At 36.1% G+C, this 17,758-nt stretch overlaps 1 protein-coding gene across 9 annotated transcripts in view; it reads left to right on the plus strand.

The window, feature by feature from the left end:
- lama2 (laminin subunit alpha 2) overlaps nt 1-17,758 on the plus strand; it is a 337,794-nt gene that overhangs the window by 69,559 nt on the left and 250,477 nt on the right. For all 9 annotated transcript variants that reach the window (XM_018094209.2, XM_018094212.2, XM_018094210.2 and 6 more), the window contains exons 2-3: nt 9,059-9,229; nt 15,972-16,084. In XM_018094209.2, coding sequence (XP_017949698.2) covers nt 9,059-9,229; nt 15,972-16,084 — 284 coding nt within the window. The remainder of the gene's footprint in view (nt 1-9,058; nt 9,230-15,971; nt 16,085-17,758) is intronic.

Genomic DNA, 17,758 nt, shown 5'->3' on the forward strand with positions numbered 1-17,758 from the left:
TGGGCTCTATAAATTACAGTAGCAAAGTAAAAAAACACAAATAAAAAAAAATGATGTAATTGTGTGCACTACTATGACCAGCACACCTGTCTCCAACACACACAGACGGAGCTGCAGTACACAATGAAAAGAAGAGTAACAGTAATCAGAAAATAAAAGCAGTCCTTACAAGGACTATTGGGTTACAGCAGATGAGATCAGCAGGACAGCTGCCCACAGCAGCTACATACAGAGCAGTAGAAAGTAGATTACTAGTCAGCAAAGCTACCTAAACTGTCCCTCAAACCCCTGCACAGCTCTCTCCCTATGCTAACTCATCAAGCACACACAGGCAGAATGTAAGATGGCTGCTGGGCTTCGGTTTATATATGGAAGGGAGTGGTCCGGGGGTGGTCCAGGAGGGAGAGCTGCCTGATTGGCTGCCATGTATCTGCTGGCTCTGGGGTGAGAGGTCATAATTTGGCTCCAGCTAAGGCGAACCCAAAATTGCGAACTTGCGAACTTGCGAACACCCGATTTTCATGCGAATTAGTTCGCCGGCGAACAGTTCGCTACATCTCTACTCAGTGGTCGTGGGGGGCCCAGGCCAAGGTGTCTGCTTCCTCTAATTGTAGAGATCCCCCTCCCTGGTCACTTTCCTATTTGAGGGCAAGCAAGTGGGAATCAAGCCTCTCTTGTGGGTGGAGAGCATGGGGGCGTGGTTAGGGGTTGCAATGAGGGCCAGGCCCAGGGGGGCCCAGTGCTGAGTTGTTACACTGGGGGCTTTTATATATAATAGCACATAATCATACAATACATATATACTGGAAGAAAAATCTGTAAAAAAATGCTATTTTTTATTCAGGAAATCTAGTAATGCCATGTTGTCATTTGTGTACATGCACAATATTAATTATATCATATGTGATTTGTTCTCATTCATGTTTTCTTTTACTAATGTTTATTTAGCTCAGTATTATTTATTCTTCCCTTTAAGCACATCATTAAATAGAGACCACACACAGCATTACCCTCTAACTGTGCCTCTTAGATATTGCATATTTGGTGTTTAGACCCTACATTGTTTGTTTTTTCAGCATTTTTAGCTGTGCACTTTTTTATGTGCTTTAATATTATTATTCAAATACTTAATAATATTGCACAGTGAATTGCCAGGGTTGTGATAGCCCTTTGGTGCTTATATAGAAGGAACACAGGGGTGGCCTTGGGTGCCTATACAAAAAATGTTTTCCCCACAATTTCTCAATCCCTCAGCCTGCCTGATGCAATTGCTGCATGTTCAGTAGTCTATGCGCACGAGCTAAGCAGATCAGAGAAGGGGCAGGTGAGGGAAGTGCATATGGTAGTGCTGGATATCAATCTGGCACTGTGGGTCTTGTTACCTTTATTCAGATTCTATATTCTCTGTCACTGTGGTCAAATTTTTCTTCCTTATGGAGGTCATTCATTATCTGACACACCAAGGGTCAATATTTATATTTATAATAAAGTGAAAAAGGGGATAAAGAAAAACACTTTTACATGGCTTATTGCTGTGTAAGGTTTTTAAAAAGTGGAGAAGCCAAGAAGTAAACTTGTAGTAATAAATAGTGATAAGCGAATCTGTCCCGTTTCGCTTCCCCGAAAAATTCGCGAAACAGAGAAAATGTTGCGCGTCAAAAAAAAAATTGTCTCCTGCGGCTGTTCTTTTGTAGCGCGGCTATTCTTTTGACGCCCGCGACTATTCTTTTTTGACGCACGAATATTCTTTTGACGCGCGAATATTCTTTTAACACGGGCGACAATTTATCTGCGGCAAATTTTTTCATCCGTTTCGCGAAACAATCCGCCAATGGTGCAATGCGGAAATTCGCCACGAATCCATGCCTAGTGAAACATTTCGCCCATCACTAGTAGTAAACTTGCATAGAAGTAGTTAGTGCAACTGTAATGGTTTTTTGCTCAAGTTTACTAGGTGCTTAACATTGCTTCCAGTAAATAGTTTTGGTTTAAAGAAAAACTTTACAACAAATAGAAAAGGCTTTTAGTATAATGTGTAGCCATATCTAGAGTTGCCACCTTTCTTAAATATTTGTACCGGCCTATGGGGAAAAAACACAAAAGGTGGCAGATGGTGTCATAATAGGGGTTAGGCGGGGACAAGTGGGCTGTCGGAGGATGGATTAAAGAGTGGAAAAAAAGGCAAAATTGGGGCAGATCAGGGGCAAGCCAGGAGCAACTACATTGCTGGTAAATTTGTATTACCAGCCCAGGCCTTGGCAGGTGTTTTACCGGCTAGGTAAAATACTGGCCAGATGGCAACCCTAGCCATACTAGTATGTACAGGTATATAGGCTTACTCAGTACTCTGGTATTTTACATCTGTGTTCGTTCTCACTGTACACTGTATGTGTATTATATTTCTGAAAAGGAGGTCTTTGTAAATTTGTCTGTGAGCTATATAGTTTATATATATATATATATATAGTATGCCAAGAGAAGAATACCGCACTCACAGGGCTTACTTGGAAAAAGTTGATTTATTGTTCACAACATAACACTGACGTTTCGGCTGTCTCCACAGCCTTTCTCACTTTGAGAAAGGCTGTGGAGACAGCCGAAACGTCAGTGTTATGTTGTGAACAATAAATCAACTTTTTCCAAGTAAGCCCTGTGAGTGCGGTATCCTTCTCTTGGCATACTTTGTGAATTTATAATACTGCACCCGGGCGTCCAGTGATCTTTAGACGTGAGTGCCGGCTTCTTAAAAGACTATATATATATATATATATATATAGCTGAACTCATTCATACTATATAAAATATGCATCATTGAGGTAAAGATGGTCTGTATATGGGGCTTATTTATTATGCAGTGTAAAAGGAAACTTGGCAAAAAAAGAAATAAATGCCAAATTTATCAAGGTGTGTTTTATTTTACACCATCTGAACGCTAGATTTGACTTCCAGTGTAAGTTGCTCTAAATAAAAAGGTGTTAAAAATGTGCTGTTTTTACGCAGTCTGCCGATGTATGGCAAATTTCGTTGCCATTTTTTACACACCATAATAAATCTTTCCCTATATGTATAGTGTCCATCTACCATTTAGTGTGTATAAATAGAGACATAACCAGTAAGTGCATTGTGGCACTAGGTATATGTAATCTTTATCAACATAGTTCTAGCTTAAAGTCACTGGTGTATGCATAGTCTGTATGTAGCAGCATTAGGGCATTAGTCTCAGTTAGACATACTGTAGATAACATGGGGTTACATAGTAACGGGTGCTATTTTCTGTTACCTATTAACCCATTATTTACATTTTCTTCAGTTATAATGCAGTTATAATGTAGTTGGAGTAATGAAAGCTAGCATACAGTATGTATGTAACAATAACTAATTTGTTTTTAAGCCCAGTAGGATGAAGTCTTTTTATAGAGTCAAATAAGAAGACATGGGGGCCCATTCATTAAAGCCTGATTGACCACAAATGAGAAAAATTTGTATTTTTTCTAATTGTTAGAACTTTTCATATTGACCACGATAATATTGTTAAAATATTATATTTTTCGCAAAGACTACCACCATTTCGGATTTCATTCAAGCTTTGGTACCGTGACTTTCTTTTTGCCAGGTTGGAGCTGTAGAGTGCCATTGAGTCCTATGGAAGGCTTCCAAAATCATGCATTGAAGCCAGAAAGGTTTTGCATCGTATACGATTGTTTGGATACGAAAATTTTGTGACTTTCGGATCGCAACCACAATATTTTTGTACGAGCAAGAAAATAATTTTCGTGCAATTTTTGCACATCAGAAATTATCGTGGTTTTTTCCAATCGCGAAAATTTGTGCTTTAATAAATGGCCCCCTTAAAGTGTAGTCAGTAAGTCATATATTGTCATTTTTATGTGAGTAACCTGTGTCATGTGAAACAGGGTGTAGGCACTTATATAATACAGTAGTACATTCAGGCATTAAAAAAAATAAAGCCACACTAAACACAAAGAAATACATTTTAGACAATGTTACTGATTTCCTGATGGTTTCTAATCCATTAGATCCTTGAATGATTTTAGTTTAAATGAATAAACTGTTAAGAATCAATCATTCCATTAACATCAATAGTAAATCAGCCCCTAAAAGTGTTGATAAACATGATTATTTTTATTTCAGAACTGCTCATCCTCTAACCATAATAAGTCTTACAATGCCTAAACTTTGTAGCAAGTCAATAACTGTCATAAAATCTTAGGAATGATTTCACAACTGGCAGCATATTATGTATTTCCCAATCACCCATCGAAGAGAACAGCATGAAACACCACAGCAGGCTACAACCCTAATTGCAAAGAATAGTTTCCTTCTACTTATGGGTCAATGGACCGTATAGATTGGCAAAAACAACAATTGTTCTTGCTTTTAAACAAACCTTTATTGAGAATACACATGACATAATAGGCATTATTTTGTTGCAAAAACTTTTGAGGTTATATAAATGAAGAGCAAGACTCTTTAACTACATGTTACATCTGCGTAAAATGGTTAACATAGTTAAAATAGTGTATTTTTCATTTACGTCATTAAATACCCATTAAACTCCCTATAAACTAAAAGTTTAAAAAAATAAACAGTGTTATTGCAGTTATTGGGCAAACTTAGATGATGGTCTGCATTTTAGGAATATTTCACAAAGGCTATTGGCAACCATCATGCTTTGCATGTATAAGCTAAGAGCCAGGGTAAAGTGGTCTCAGTGAAGGCAGCGAGAAGGGACCCGTTGAATAAGCAATAGCTGTAGGAGAGCCAGGTTTTTAGATGCTTTAGGAGTATAGGTCAGAGTTTCTGACTCAGAGAGAGTTACTTAGTGAACAGTTTTGATCTTTCGTTAGATTTGTAATGGGTGAGAGTCTTTGATGTGCTTTGCCAGTGTAGATTTAGGTTACCTATTCTTGTGAGAGAGAAGATGTTCAGTATGAGTTTGACCCTGGACCCAAGCAAGAGCCACAAAGGACCTCTTTTCAACTTTGTCATCTTTATTTAAAACACAGGTTTTCCCTTTTCTTTCCCTTTTATTTCAGAAGAGCAAATCCAACCCATAAATTCATGCAAATGTGTTTATGGAAAATCCATATTTTTTTCTGTAAAAAATGATACAAAAAATAATTGGGTAGAAAACATTTTTTGCAAAGGGCATTTTTTTTAAAATGACAGCTAAATACTAGCAGTCTGTTATGGAACTTTTTTTGTCAAGAAAACACAATTAGCTGACCAGTCCAGTACAGGGGATTCCATCTCATATGAACAGTCAAACAGTATATCAAAGGCTGCATTAGCATAGAGGAGAAGACTAAAGGTCATAGCTACAAAAGGACATAAATATATAAATATAAATGTATAACTTGCTGCTTGTGATGACCTTTCAAATATGTCTGTCTAGATAACAGTACACACTATAAAACATTCTGCATTCATAATTGCTTAAAATAATTCACCTTTATTTGAAGGTCAATTGACAATACAGTGTTTTTCAGAGGTCAAATACCAATCTAAAAAAAGAATATGCTCATCTTCAGGTTATAAACTTATAAGTGAATTTAACTGTTTTAGGAACACAGCTTTTTAAGGTTACAGTTGTGCTTGCTGTCTAATACTATCATTATACAGTATATACTGTAAATATGCAATTTCAAATTATGAGTTTAAGTGGCTAATACATGAGATGAACAGGTGCAAATATTGAATTCAATGCATTCAGACATGTTGTCAGGAGCACTTTACTAACAAACTAGGGTTTTAAATAATTGCTACATTTATCAAAGAAGATATGTGTTATTAACTGCAGCATTGAGTTCTAATAGCCTTTGGAAGACTTAAAGTGATATTGACACGAAAACACTACTTTTTAAAATATTAAAATACCTACAGTAAGTTACCTATAGGTCATGTTGATCATTTTTCACTGATAGGGCTGCTTTTGTAAGTAATTATTACTTGAAGTTCCTAAACCTGACTGTCCCTTCTCAACCTGTCAGTTTCTAATTGGTGACGAGCAAATCTGTCCCAAAAAATACGGGTGCAACATGCCTTTTTTTGACCATGCTGAAATTCACAGAAGTTTTGCAAAATGTGGAATTTCGCTGCAAATCCATGCCTGCTGAAAGAATTCGCTCATCACTATTTCTAATTCTAACAGGCTACTGCAGCAAAAAAAAAACCTTGTGCTTCGCGCACAGTGAAAAATGTTCAACATCTGTGTATATGTAACAAAAAGCCATGTGATTTTAAGGATTCGATTTGGTTAGATTCAGGCAAATTGGAATTCTGCTGAAAAATGCCAAATCTTGTCCAAATCCTGGATTCAGTGTATCTCTTATCCTAATTAATATTGGTACCTACACACCAATATTACAACTAAAAAAATACATGTATTGGTTTAAAAAGAAAATGATAGAAAGTCCTAATAAGCAGGTCATGTAGCATGCGGACCAACAGTGTTTCAGTACTGTGTTTCCTTCCAAACCCAGATTGGAATATATCATAAATGTAGTTGTTTAAAGCCAGGCTCTCACATGTTGGCAACAGCCAAACCAGTTTTGGTCCAGAAAATGTTTTCTTTCAGTAAAGACGTGATAATGGTTTTTTCAATGAAAATTACATGTCTCAGTAGAGCAATTCTGGTGCTTCTGTTTACAGGGGCACAATCATTTATTATTTTACTTAAGATGGCAAAGTGATGTTTCCCAAGCACTTTACCTGTCCTCCTCTTTTGACTCCTGTACGAAGCAAACCTTGTTTAGAGAGTGTTATTGCAATTTCATATGTTAAAAAAGGGAAACTTTCTCTTAAACTTTTTAGTTTAATTAAGCATTTCAGTTCCTCTGTTAAAATGCCACTGGAGCCAAGGTTATTACCTCATGACAGATACACTCCTCTCTTTTTAAAGAATGTGAGTTTGCCACGCGAAATGTGTTTTAAGTTCAAACTATGGATAAAACTGACATACTGTACTATTTAAAGTGTACTGTGCATAGGCATTAATAGTGGTTGTTCAGATTGGTGTTTAGCTCTCTTTGAAGCCCTTCACCCTACTCCTCCCAACCTTTCTATCACAACAGTACACATTATTTTCAGACAGAAATAGGCAATTCTTATTTTCTATTAAACAAAAGCTTGAAATTATACTGATGTTTTTGATATTGCTTCATTATTTTCAAGATCAAGTTGATATGTTTACTATCCCTACTAAATGCTTTTTGCCCACAGCTGATATCCAAAAGTCATATCTGGAAACCCACATTGTTTGTCTGCAGTAGTTATCCCCAACCATAGGCTTCTTACTCATCAAGCATACAAAAAAGAGAGGGGGATTGATCAATGCACATTCCCTGGTCACCTGTTTCATAAGTAAATTATCTATGCTAGTGCATGTATTTACAAAAAACAGGGGTTTTAAGTTACAAAATTATGATCATAAGATTGCTAAGCCACCTTCTTACTCATCACCACCCATGATATTGCTCTAAATAGCTTAAAGGCAGGTTTGGAGGCAAATGTGATGTTTCGCAAATTTTCTTGTCGTTTCGCAAATTTTATGGCGTAGCGAAACGGGACAAATTTGCTCATCACTAACAACCACAAGTAATGGCAGATTACAAAAACCAAAGGTGTATTACGCAATACTAATGCCAAACCCATGCTATAGGCGATATATAATATTGATAACTCAGATCACTCACATCACCAAATAAAGATATTTAGTTTCATTAACTCAAATGGTGAAGCCTTGAATTACTTTCAAGGTGTTAAAATTGACACATGGGGCCTGATTCACTAAAGTGCGATAAAAATTATCGCACGCTTTTTTGCGTTAAAAAACGTGAAATTATTTGCGCGCGATTCACCATAGTATAATCGACATTTTCACATGGGTTATTTATCGCGCTAGTTTAACCGTTTTGCGTTAATTTCCGCGCTGAAAAGAATACGATCGCATGATTCACTATAACTTTTGCACGCTAAATATCGCATTCGGCTATGCGAAAATTAGCACCTACTACAGGCAGGCGAAAAATTGTACAAAAGTACAGTAAATGATTTTTTGCAATAAAATATGGACTTACAGTGTTATTTATTCAAGTATGTGTTTCCCCTAGAGTGACGCAGCCGCCAGTTTGCAGCGAAATGTTCATTTTTAATACAGTAATTTTCCGCAAGTATTGGCGTGTATGGCTAACATGGCGTGCGTTTATTCGCGCAACTATTTCTATTTGGCTACAAGTGATGAAATGTTTCGCCAGGCATGGATTCGCAGCGAATTTTTGGACGTGCGTTGAATTTTTTCACAGCGGATTTTTTCATGCGTTTCGCAAAACAATCCACCAATGGCAAAACGCATGAATAAATTTGCCACGCAAAAATTCACTGCACATCCAAAAATTTATACAAGCGTCAAAAAATAATAGTCACAGCAACAATTTTTTTGCCCGCACAACATTTTTGCCGTTTCGTGGATCTTTCGAAAGATTTGCTAATTTTTCACTAAAGATAACCAGAACACATTTGCTCATCACTAGTGGCTACTATTTATAAGCATCTACTATTTATATGCTACCATTTATATGCTACTATTTATATGTGGCTAATATTTATATACACCATTTATATGCGGCAACAATTTTTATACACTATTTCTATGCTACTATTCATATGCGGCGATTATTCGCGTAATTTAGCGCATGTACCGGCAAATACCGCATTGAAATAGTCTTTTGCGAGTTAAATAACAATTGCAATATCACGCGTAAAAAAGCGCAAGTATGCTTATAGTGAATCGTGCGAAAAATCGCCAAAATTAAGCCGCGGTAAAAATTTTAGCGCACAATAAAAATAGCGCACGTTTTATCGCCCTTTAGTGAATCAGGCCCATGTTGTTTACTTTGTTTGCATGCAGAAGGTTGTCACTTTTAACTTCAATATTATTTAATAGAGGCCTGGTAGCTAGAAAAATGAAAATTTACAAAATCCAAAGAGCCGTGACTGATTTAACAATAGTTTTGTTCTTCCTCTCTTCTGTTTTTAGGGTTGTTTCCGGCAGTCCTCAATTTGGCCACAAATGCTCGTATCACAACAAATGCTACATGTGGTGAAAAAGGACAGGAGACCTTTTGCAAGCTAGTAGAGCATGTTCCAGGGCAACCTCTGAGGTATTCCCAGTGTCGTACTTGTGACCAGAAAAGCTCCAATCCTAACCGTAAGTTTCTATCTTGTGCATTGATTTATGTAATATTCTCCTCAGAATATAGACACATTACGAAACAAGAAGCATTGCTACTTTCTATTGACTTTTCAATCAGTGTATTTTCATAGTACAATTATTGCCTCTTACTTTAATCTATCTATTCATTATTACTCAAGACAACAATAATACACATATCTGTACAATAAAACAGTGACTGTTGGTGTAAAGTCCATGTAAAATCTAATGTAGAATACTAAAATAACATTTTGGTATTCAATTATTTTTTCAAAATAGGTTGACACTGGAGAAGGCAATTATTCTTTACTTAGAGTGAATAAAGAATGTATTTAGTACTGCTTTAAAAATATGACAGTATAGCATTATTTGGCAAGTTCTATAGTTTATGTTTATGGATAAAGTAACTCATTAAATATTCTAATAAAACATCCCAGTCTCAAATAAATTAGATTTATTCCATCCATAATTGCAAATATGGTTATTAGCTCCTTTATCTGCAATTGTCTCTATTTTCATTACTAAAAGTCACCATTTGACTTGGGAACATTAGAATCCAAATAAAGAAAATGTGTCTAATTATTATCAGCAACATGGTTTCAATTCTGGTATTTTTATTACTTTTTTTTACTTCCTAGTAAAGATCAAACAACAATATTGATTCTTGTTTTCAACCCATAAACAACCTGACATCATATCTTTTGTATTTTATTTTAAGAACCAAGACAGTTATTGCCTTTCTGCATCTATACTACATGCTGCATGTCATATTTTAAAATAAACTGCTCTTTCCTTGTTCTTTGGAAGCTCAGATAATGATGCAGTGATTACAAATACGTTGGATGCATTAGACTTGCCGATATAAAAGGCTTTATTAAAAAAAAAAAAAACAATAGGTGGGCAATAACTTCATGTTTTTTCTTGTAATGTACTGTATGGCAGCCTGGAATGAGGTGCTGGAAATAACCACTGGGGCAGACTGACCCAAATATTTGCCTTTCTCTATTTACCTTTTCTTTCATAATATTTCTTTTTAGACTTGCTTCTCTGCACTTTTATTCATTTGTTCATAATTTTTATCTTTTCTCCTTCTGTTACTTGACACTATCATTTCTGTTTTCCAAGATTAACAGCCAAATAATATTTCATTATTCTCCTATATTGTTTGCTATATTTTCTGCTTATCTCTTCTCCTTTTTTCATTCTTCTATGTTTCTACCATAGATTTGTTGCAACACTTGTTAAATGACAATTTTATGTCACAGGCTGTTGAGGAGCAAACCAGAAAACATGCTGTACTGGGTCTAGTGATCTCTAACAACCTAGAATGTATAGCAAATGTGTATGTGTGGTGGAACCCCTGGGTAATAGGGGCAACAAAGACTCTGAAAATAAAATGTTAGTTGCTTAAGGGCAATTATTCCAAGCATAGTTTGGGGCATTAGGTTTTAGTTTTAAATGCTGTTAAATTATTACTGTTCTTATTACTGTTCTTAACTTAATAAGTATATGTAAGAAGAAGTTGATGCAGATTGAGAGTGTGGCTCAATTAAATAATAGAAATATGGTGGTTATAAAGTAGACATAAAAGGCAATATACTTAATCAGTTCTTTTCTTCACAAACGGCTCAGCTTAATCTAGTCAGTGTTTGACATAGGACATGGTACAGTACATAAAGGTTTTTCAAAATGAATGTGAGCAAGGCACCATGGAATGCATCCTTGGGTACATAGAGAGCTTTGTTCAGTTTAAGATAGGCCTCTATTTCTGATTTTGTTATGGTATGGATTGAAGGAAAGCTGATGTAATTCAAGTATTTTAAAAGGGATTATGATCTCAACCTGGCAATTATAGGCCAGTAAGTTTGACATCAGCGGCAAGCAAATTACTTGAAGGCTTGTTAAGGGATCACACACAGAATAATGTTCTGGAGTATGGAATTATAAGCTGTAATACAGCATAACTTTATGATGGATAGGTCATGTCAGACTTTTTATGATGAGGTTAGTAAGAAGCTGGACAGTGGGGATGCAGTTGATGTATATCTATTTGCATTTTGCCAAAGAATTTGATACAGCGAGCTACAAACAACCGCTTTCTAAGCTAAGGCCTGTTGGTCTTAGTAATGTTGTTTGCACATGGATAGGAAACTGGCAACAGGATCAGGTTCAGACCGTGGTTGCCAATGGTACATTCTCTGTTTGGAGTAGGGTTCTTTGCACCACAGCTGCAAGGGCATACTAAGTTTTTAACTGTATTAAAATGGGCATAAATTCATGGTAGGGGAGGGCCATTCTGCCACTTTACAGAGCACTGGTAAGTCCCCACCTGAAATATGTTGTGCAGTTTTGGTCTGCAGTGCTGCAGTGGTATTTATTGAATTATAAAGCTGGTAAAGGGTATACAAAGACTTGGTTATGAAATTGTCAAAGTTGTTTTTTTACAGAGGAGAAGAGGCGAGTAAGGGGGAATATAATAACTATGTATAAATATATAAGGGGGTTATATAATAAACTCTCTAATGGAGGTCATATAATATACTCTCTAATGCTTTATTTACCAGTAAATCCTTCCAGCTGACACTAGTGCATCCAATCCAATTAGAAGAAAAGTCCAATTGTTGGTCCAATTGTTAAACCTTTTGTCAGAAAGGAATTGTTTTCCACTTCTGATGGAGAGCCTTCAGAAGGTTTTTTTTGCCTTCCTCTGGATCAACTAACAGGCAGGTTTAATATAGACATAAATGTTGAACTTGGCAGACATGTCTTTTTTTACTATGTTGAGAAACTAAATAAATATTTTCATATATCCTCTCTTTATCCAAAAACAAAAATCTTTCTACACAATGCTTGTTTCATATTTTCTTAATCTACCTATATTTCAACTTCATGTTCTTTTCTGAACAGAGATAGCTTGATGGATGTTCTGCTTGTTTAGCTTGCAAGAAGGCTAAATGGAATTTAAAATAAAAAAAGAGAAAAAAAAATAAAACAGCCCATATGGCCTAACAGATAGTGTATTTGGTTATGAATATATTGTGCATATAGCTCACAAATATATATATATATATAACATCCTGCTTTTACATTTTTACATTTTTAGTCTACAAGCTTTTTTCCGCAAACTATTCCCATACACGCTGCACAGAAAAATGTACTTTACTCTCAAATTTACATCTGGCTTGACAACTTTATGAAAAACTATCAAGTATAAAGAATGTGTTATTTTTAACAGAAATCAATCACAATTTTAGAATCAATCAGTAGGCAGAAATATAAACACTGCCTTAATATATTACAAACAGAAAATATATGCAATATATTTTCATGTAAGCTGGTTTTTATATACTGCAAAAATGCCTAATTAGCTTCCAACAGAATGGCACTATGCAAAGAAGTGTGACACTGCTATTTAGATAACTCTGTTGAAATGTTAGTCTCTGTAAAATAGTAGAAATACAATTTTACACATATATGTTTGGCCAAGTCAAGCATAACAGTGTTATGTACTAAAATACTGTATTCCAGTTAATAAACAGGAAAATACTCGTATTCAGAAAATGAAATGAAGATTGTTTTGTATGTTCCTAAAAAGAAATATAGGACTTCCACATAGAAAAAATTGTGTGCTACAGTAAATACTAGAATTTTCAACAAAGTGTTTGAATATTGCAGCTAAACATGCCAACAAACAGAGCAAAAAATATATTATCAGAAAAAAATGTAAGCCTTTGTAAATATGTAACTGTTATCAAAATGAGGTGTTAGTGCCACAGTTTAGCAAAAATATGTAAGAGCATATGCCACATCAAGACCCCTCAACTCTACCTACTGTGTATTTAAAGTGGTGGTTTATCTGTTAGAATGTTATAGAATGTCCTATTCCTAGCAACTTTGCAGTTGGTCTATATTATTTAATATTTTTTTAATTATTGCTTCCATTTATAAACTTCAATTTCTGCCTTTTCTGTCTTTCAGATGGGGTCATTGACCCCAGCTGATTAAAAACTATTGCTTTTTGAGGCTACAATTTTATGTTATTGTTACTGATAATTAGCTATCTTTTTTTATTAAGTGCTTATTCATATTCAAGTCTCTTATTCAAATCACTGCCTGGCTGCTATGGTAAATAAGGCCACCACATAGCTTTTGAAATATCAACCTAGAAAGCTGCTGAACAAAAAGCTAATTAACTGAATCCCCCCCAAAAAAGACCAGTTGCAATTGTCTTAATTAATTTAAAGGTGAACTACCCCTTTGAAGGGTTTATTTAAAGTATGTCACCATGTGATTTGCTTAGCCTTTCCTCAGGAGCTCTAACAAGAAAAGTAGGGATGGTTTTTAAGATTCAGAAAATGAATATACACCTGGGAGAAATATCTTATTCTGAAGGTTGCATGGTGACCAGAAGCAATATTTGGCTACAATCTGTAAACTAGGAAAGAAACCTCCAGCACTAGGCCCCCCCCCCCACTTCTGTAGTGTTGGGCAGCTCTTGTTTTATCAGAGCAAGTTTGGTTACAGCTACACAAATACACCCACTTTGCACTTTTTTCATCACTTTGCAACAAAAAATGCGCAGATGTCATAAATTATGCCATTTTCATAGAACACCTGTGGTTAACTGACAGGATTTTATGATTTGCTGACACAAGCAATTTAGTCACATTTATTTGAATGTCAAACTGTGATCTTTCAATGAGTTTATGAAAACTTCAGATCCACAAACCAAGTACCCAGTTTTGAATTTTTCAAGCCTGAAAAAAACTGGTTGCATGGACTAGCATTAGGCTAATGACACATGTGGCAGATTCTCCAGCTGAGTGCAGGCACACAGAGGATTTCGGCTTTATGGTCCGTTTTATGCCAAAATCCTCTCTGTGTGCCTGCACCCAGGCCAACACAGTGGCTCCGGGTGCAGACGAAGTAGAGTGATTATTCAATCATAGAGGTGGTTTCTTGCAATCCACCTTGCAAGCTAGGTGCACCTCTGTTAATAGAAAAAATGCTCAAAATGTTAAATATTTGTGTAAACATTCCAAAATATAGCTCAGGTTACTGAAGTTGAATTACATTTAGTAGTGGTTCATACAAACAAGTTAGTAGGTTAGAATTTGTTTCTGCCCCAAAAAATCTAATTATTTTTCAGTTCTATGTGAGTTTACACAGACCTTTGGCCATTTAACCAAATCTGGTTTACCAAATTACTGGTGTTAATGATCACAGAGAATCTACTTTTTGAAGTGTAGAGTACATTTACCAAACTATTTATGAAATCATTCTGAACTCTACAATGCTGAAATATTTTCCAGCCATCAGGAAACCTGCTTTTTGGAAGAGTAAGTGGGTCTTGGGTGTCAGAAATCATTGTATTTCATTTTTGACAGGGATGTATTTATTAACATTGGAGACAAACATCACTGGTGATATGCCCCTAGCTAACAATCAGATCATTGCTTTAGTTTTCTAACTTGTAGGTGACTGTTAAAATCTAATTGCTGATTGGTCGCTACTGCCAATATCACTGGTGATGTTTGTCTCCAGTGTTAATAAATACACCCCTTATGTATTTGGGGACAAAGTTCTTTCTGTTGCTCACTGTATTTAATGTATTTGGGGCTAAAGTTCCCACTGCTTCTCACTGTATTCAATGTATTTTGAGTTCCACTACTTCTGGCCCTAATTGTATAATGTATTTAGGATCTGGAGTTATTTTTTGAACCATTGTTTACAAGTGCATACAGTGTGTATATATCTATATATTCTTTGCTGTACAACATAATTTAAGGCTAATGGCACATGGGACAGTTTTTCCATAGTGTATTTTAGCCACCCTAAATTATTGGAAGGCATTATGGGCAGTTTTGCCTGTTTAACAACTTGCTAAAATTCAGGGCAGTGACAGTGTCAGTGCCCTGAAACCTCTACTGAAGTATTCAGCTGCCTGAACTGATAGTGCCTCCATAGGCTTTAAGCAGCTGAATACTTCAGTAGAGGTTTCGGGGAGCTGCTATCTTGTTACCTGCCTATTGTTCTGCTGATCCGCTACTTGGGGGGGTGAGGGGAGGGGGCAGATATCACTTTTCTACACTAACTTGCAGTGTAGCAGTAAAGAGAGACTGAAGTTTATAAGAGCACAAGTCACATGGCTTTGGACACCTGGGAAAGTGAGGAAATGTTTAGCCCCATGTCAAATTAAAAAAAAAATCTGTTTACTCTTTTAAAAATAGATTTCAGTGCAAAATTCTGTTGAAGCAGTACTATTAACTAATGCTTTAGGAAAAAACACATTTTCCAGTGACAGTAATCCTTTAATAATTTAAAACATTTGAATAAATCAGCAGTGATTTACATTTTATCCTTTAAAATTATTTTGCATTACATTAGATAATGTATTAAATCATTAAGCTCCATATAAACTTAACAAACGTTACTTAGCATGTAATCAAAATACTTTGATTATAGATTTTGCATTTAAATTAAACGTGAAATATACCTTGCATATTTTAAATCTCTAATAATATATTTCTTTATATCACAGTGTTTGCTCATCACATTCAACAACAAAAGCTAGAAAAGTATATAAATGCTGGGACCTTCAGTGTAATGTGCTTATTTATAACTGTGATGTCAACACAATTGTAGGCCGAAATGGGAAATCAGTTTGCATTTAACAAATTCAGTTTGCGTTACTAGTAGTTCTTTTAATGTAATTATTTTTTCATATTCATTTTTCTAGTGCGTCATCCAATTAGCAATGCTATTAATGGCAAAAACTCCTGGTGGCAAAGCCCAAGCATCCAGAATGGTATGCAGTATCACTATGTGACCGTCACATTGGATCTTCAGCAGGTTTGTGCAGGTTTATCTATTTTATGTAGTTTGCAGTATTTATATACCTGTGTATAATAACAAGTTAGATTTTCAACTTTATTTCAGATCAAAGTCAATTTTACAAATGTTTTATTAACCTGAATTTCGTCTTGAGCATGAATTTAGCATACACTGAACACCTACAATGGTCTATATCTGCTGAGTTTGGTTTTGCCAACTTTAATGTTGTTTTTACATCTATACACAAATAGAGATGTAGCGAACCTCAGAAAAAAGTTCGCGAACCCGTTCGCGAACTTCTGCCAAAAAGTGTGAACTTTGCGAACCCCATAGACTTCAATGAGAAGGCGAACTTTAAAACCTAGAAAAGCCATTTCTGGCCAGAAAACTGATTTTAAAGTTGTTTAAAGGGTGCCACGACCTGGACAGTGGCATGCAGGAGGGGGATCAAGAGCAAAAAATTCTCTGAAAAATACGTTGTTGACACAGCGTTGCGTTTTGTGCTGTAAAGGGCAGAAATCACACTACATTTCTAAACTTGTGTAATACACTGCTTTTACAAGGACTATTGGGTTACAGCAGATGAGATCAGCAGGACAGCTGCCCCCAGCAGCTACATACAGAGCAGTAGAAAGTAGATTACTAGTCAGCAAAGCTACCTAAACTCTCCCTCAAACCCCTGCACAGCTCTCTCCCTATGCTAACTCATCAAGCACACACAGGCAGAATGTAAAATGGCTGCTGGGCTTCGGTTTATATATGGAAGGGAGTGGTCTGGGGGTGGTCCAGGAGGGAGAGCTGCCTGATTGGCTGCCATGTATCTGCTGGCTCTGGGGTGAGAGGTCAAAATTTGGCTCCAGCTAAGGCGAACCCAAAATTGCGAACATCGCTAAAAGTTCGCGAACTTGCGAACTTGCGAACACCCGATTTTTGTGTGAATTAGTTCTCCGGTGAACAGTTCGCTACATCTCTATACACAAACAAATTAGATTACCCTTGAGAAATACAGTTAAAATTGTATCCATAAAACATGGAATGATTTTTCTTTAAGTACAGGTGTATCAAGAGAACTTCCTTCCATGATGTAACAGAGTTGTAAGTAGCTCCCTGTATGTCCCCTGCGCAAGCAGGAGATGCCATCCTTATCACATATGCCCCTAGGCAAATATTTGGCAAGAATTTTTGTGGCAATTTTACAAAAAATCTCACTATGGGAAAACTCACAGATTTTGCTGCAAATTCTTCTGTGGTGAATTTTAGCACTCATCCCTGGTGGTTGCATCATTAACTTATAGTATAGTGGTCATATGCACTTACCAGCACATTTAGATTATATACTTTCTTTCATCTCAAGTCTCAGCACATAACTGCTTTGTCCATTCACTGTGTGAGGACATACTAAGGGGCAGATTCATGAAATCCCAAGTTCGAATCCCGAATGGGATAAATTCGGATTGGATACGAAAATTTCTGAAGATCGCAAATATCACGAAAATGCTTACGAAAAAATCGTATTAGTCACGATAATATCGTATTGGTGATCCAAAAGTCATGAAATTTTCATACCGAATGATTGTAAACAGCGGGAAAACATTTCCGTTTTTTTCGCACAAGTGTACTAAAAAGTCGCGCGGGTGTCGAAAAAGTCGAGCAAGAGACGCGCGGAGCATTTGAATGAACGCTCTGAGTGTT

The sequence above is a fragment of the Xenopus tropicalis genome, chromosome 5 (assembly GCF_000004195.4).
Source record: "Xenopus tropicalis strain Nigerian chromosome 5, UCB_Xtro_10.0, whole genome shotgun sequence".
Taxonomy (NCBI): Eukaryota; Metazoa; Chordata; class Amphibia; order Anura; family Pipidae; genus Xenopus; species Xenopus tropicalis.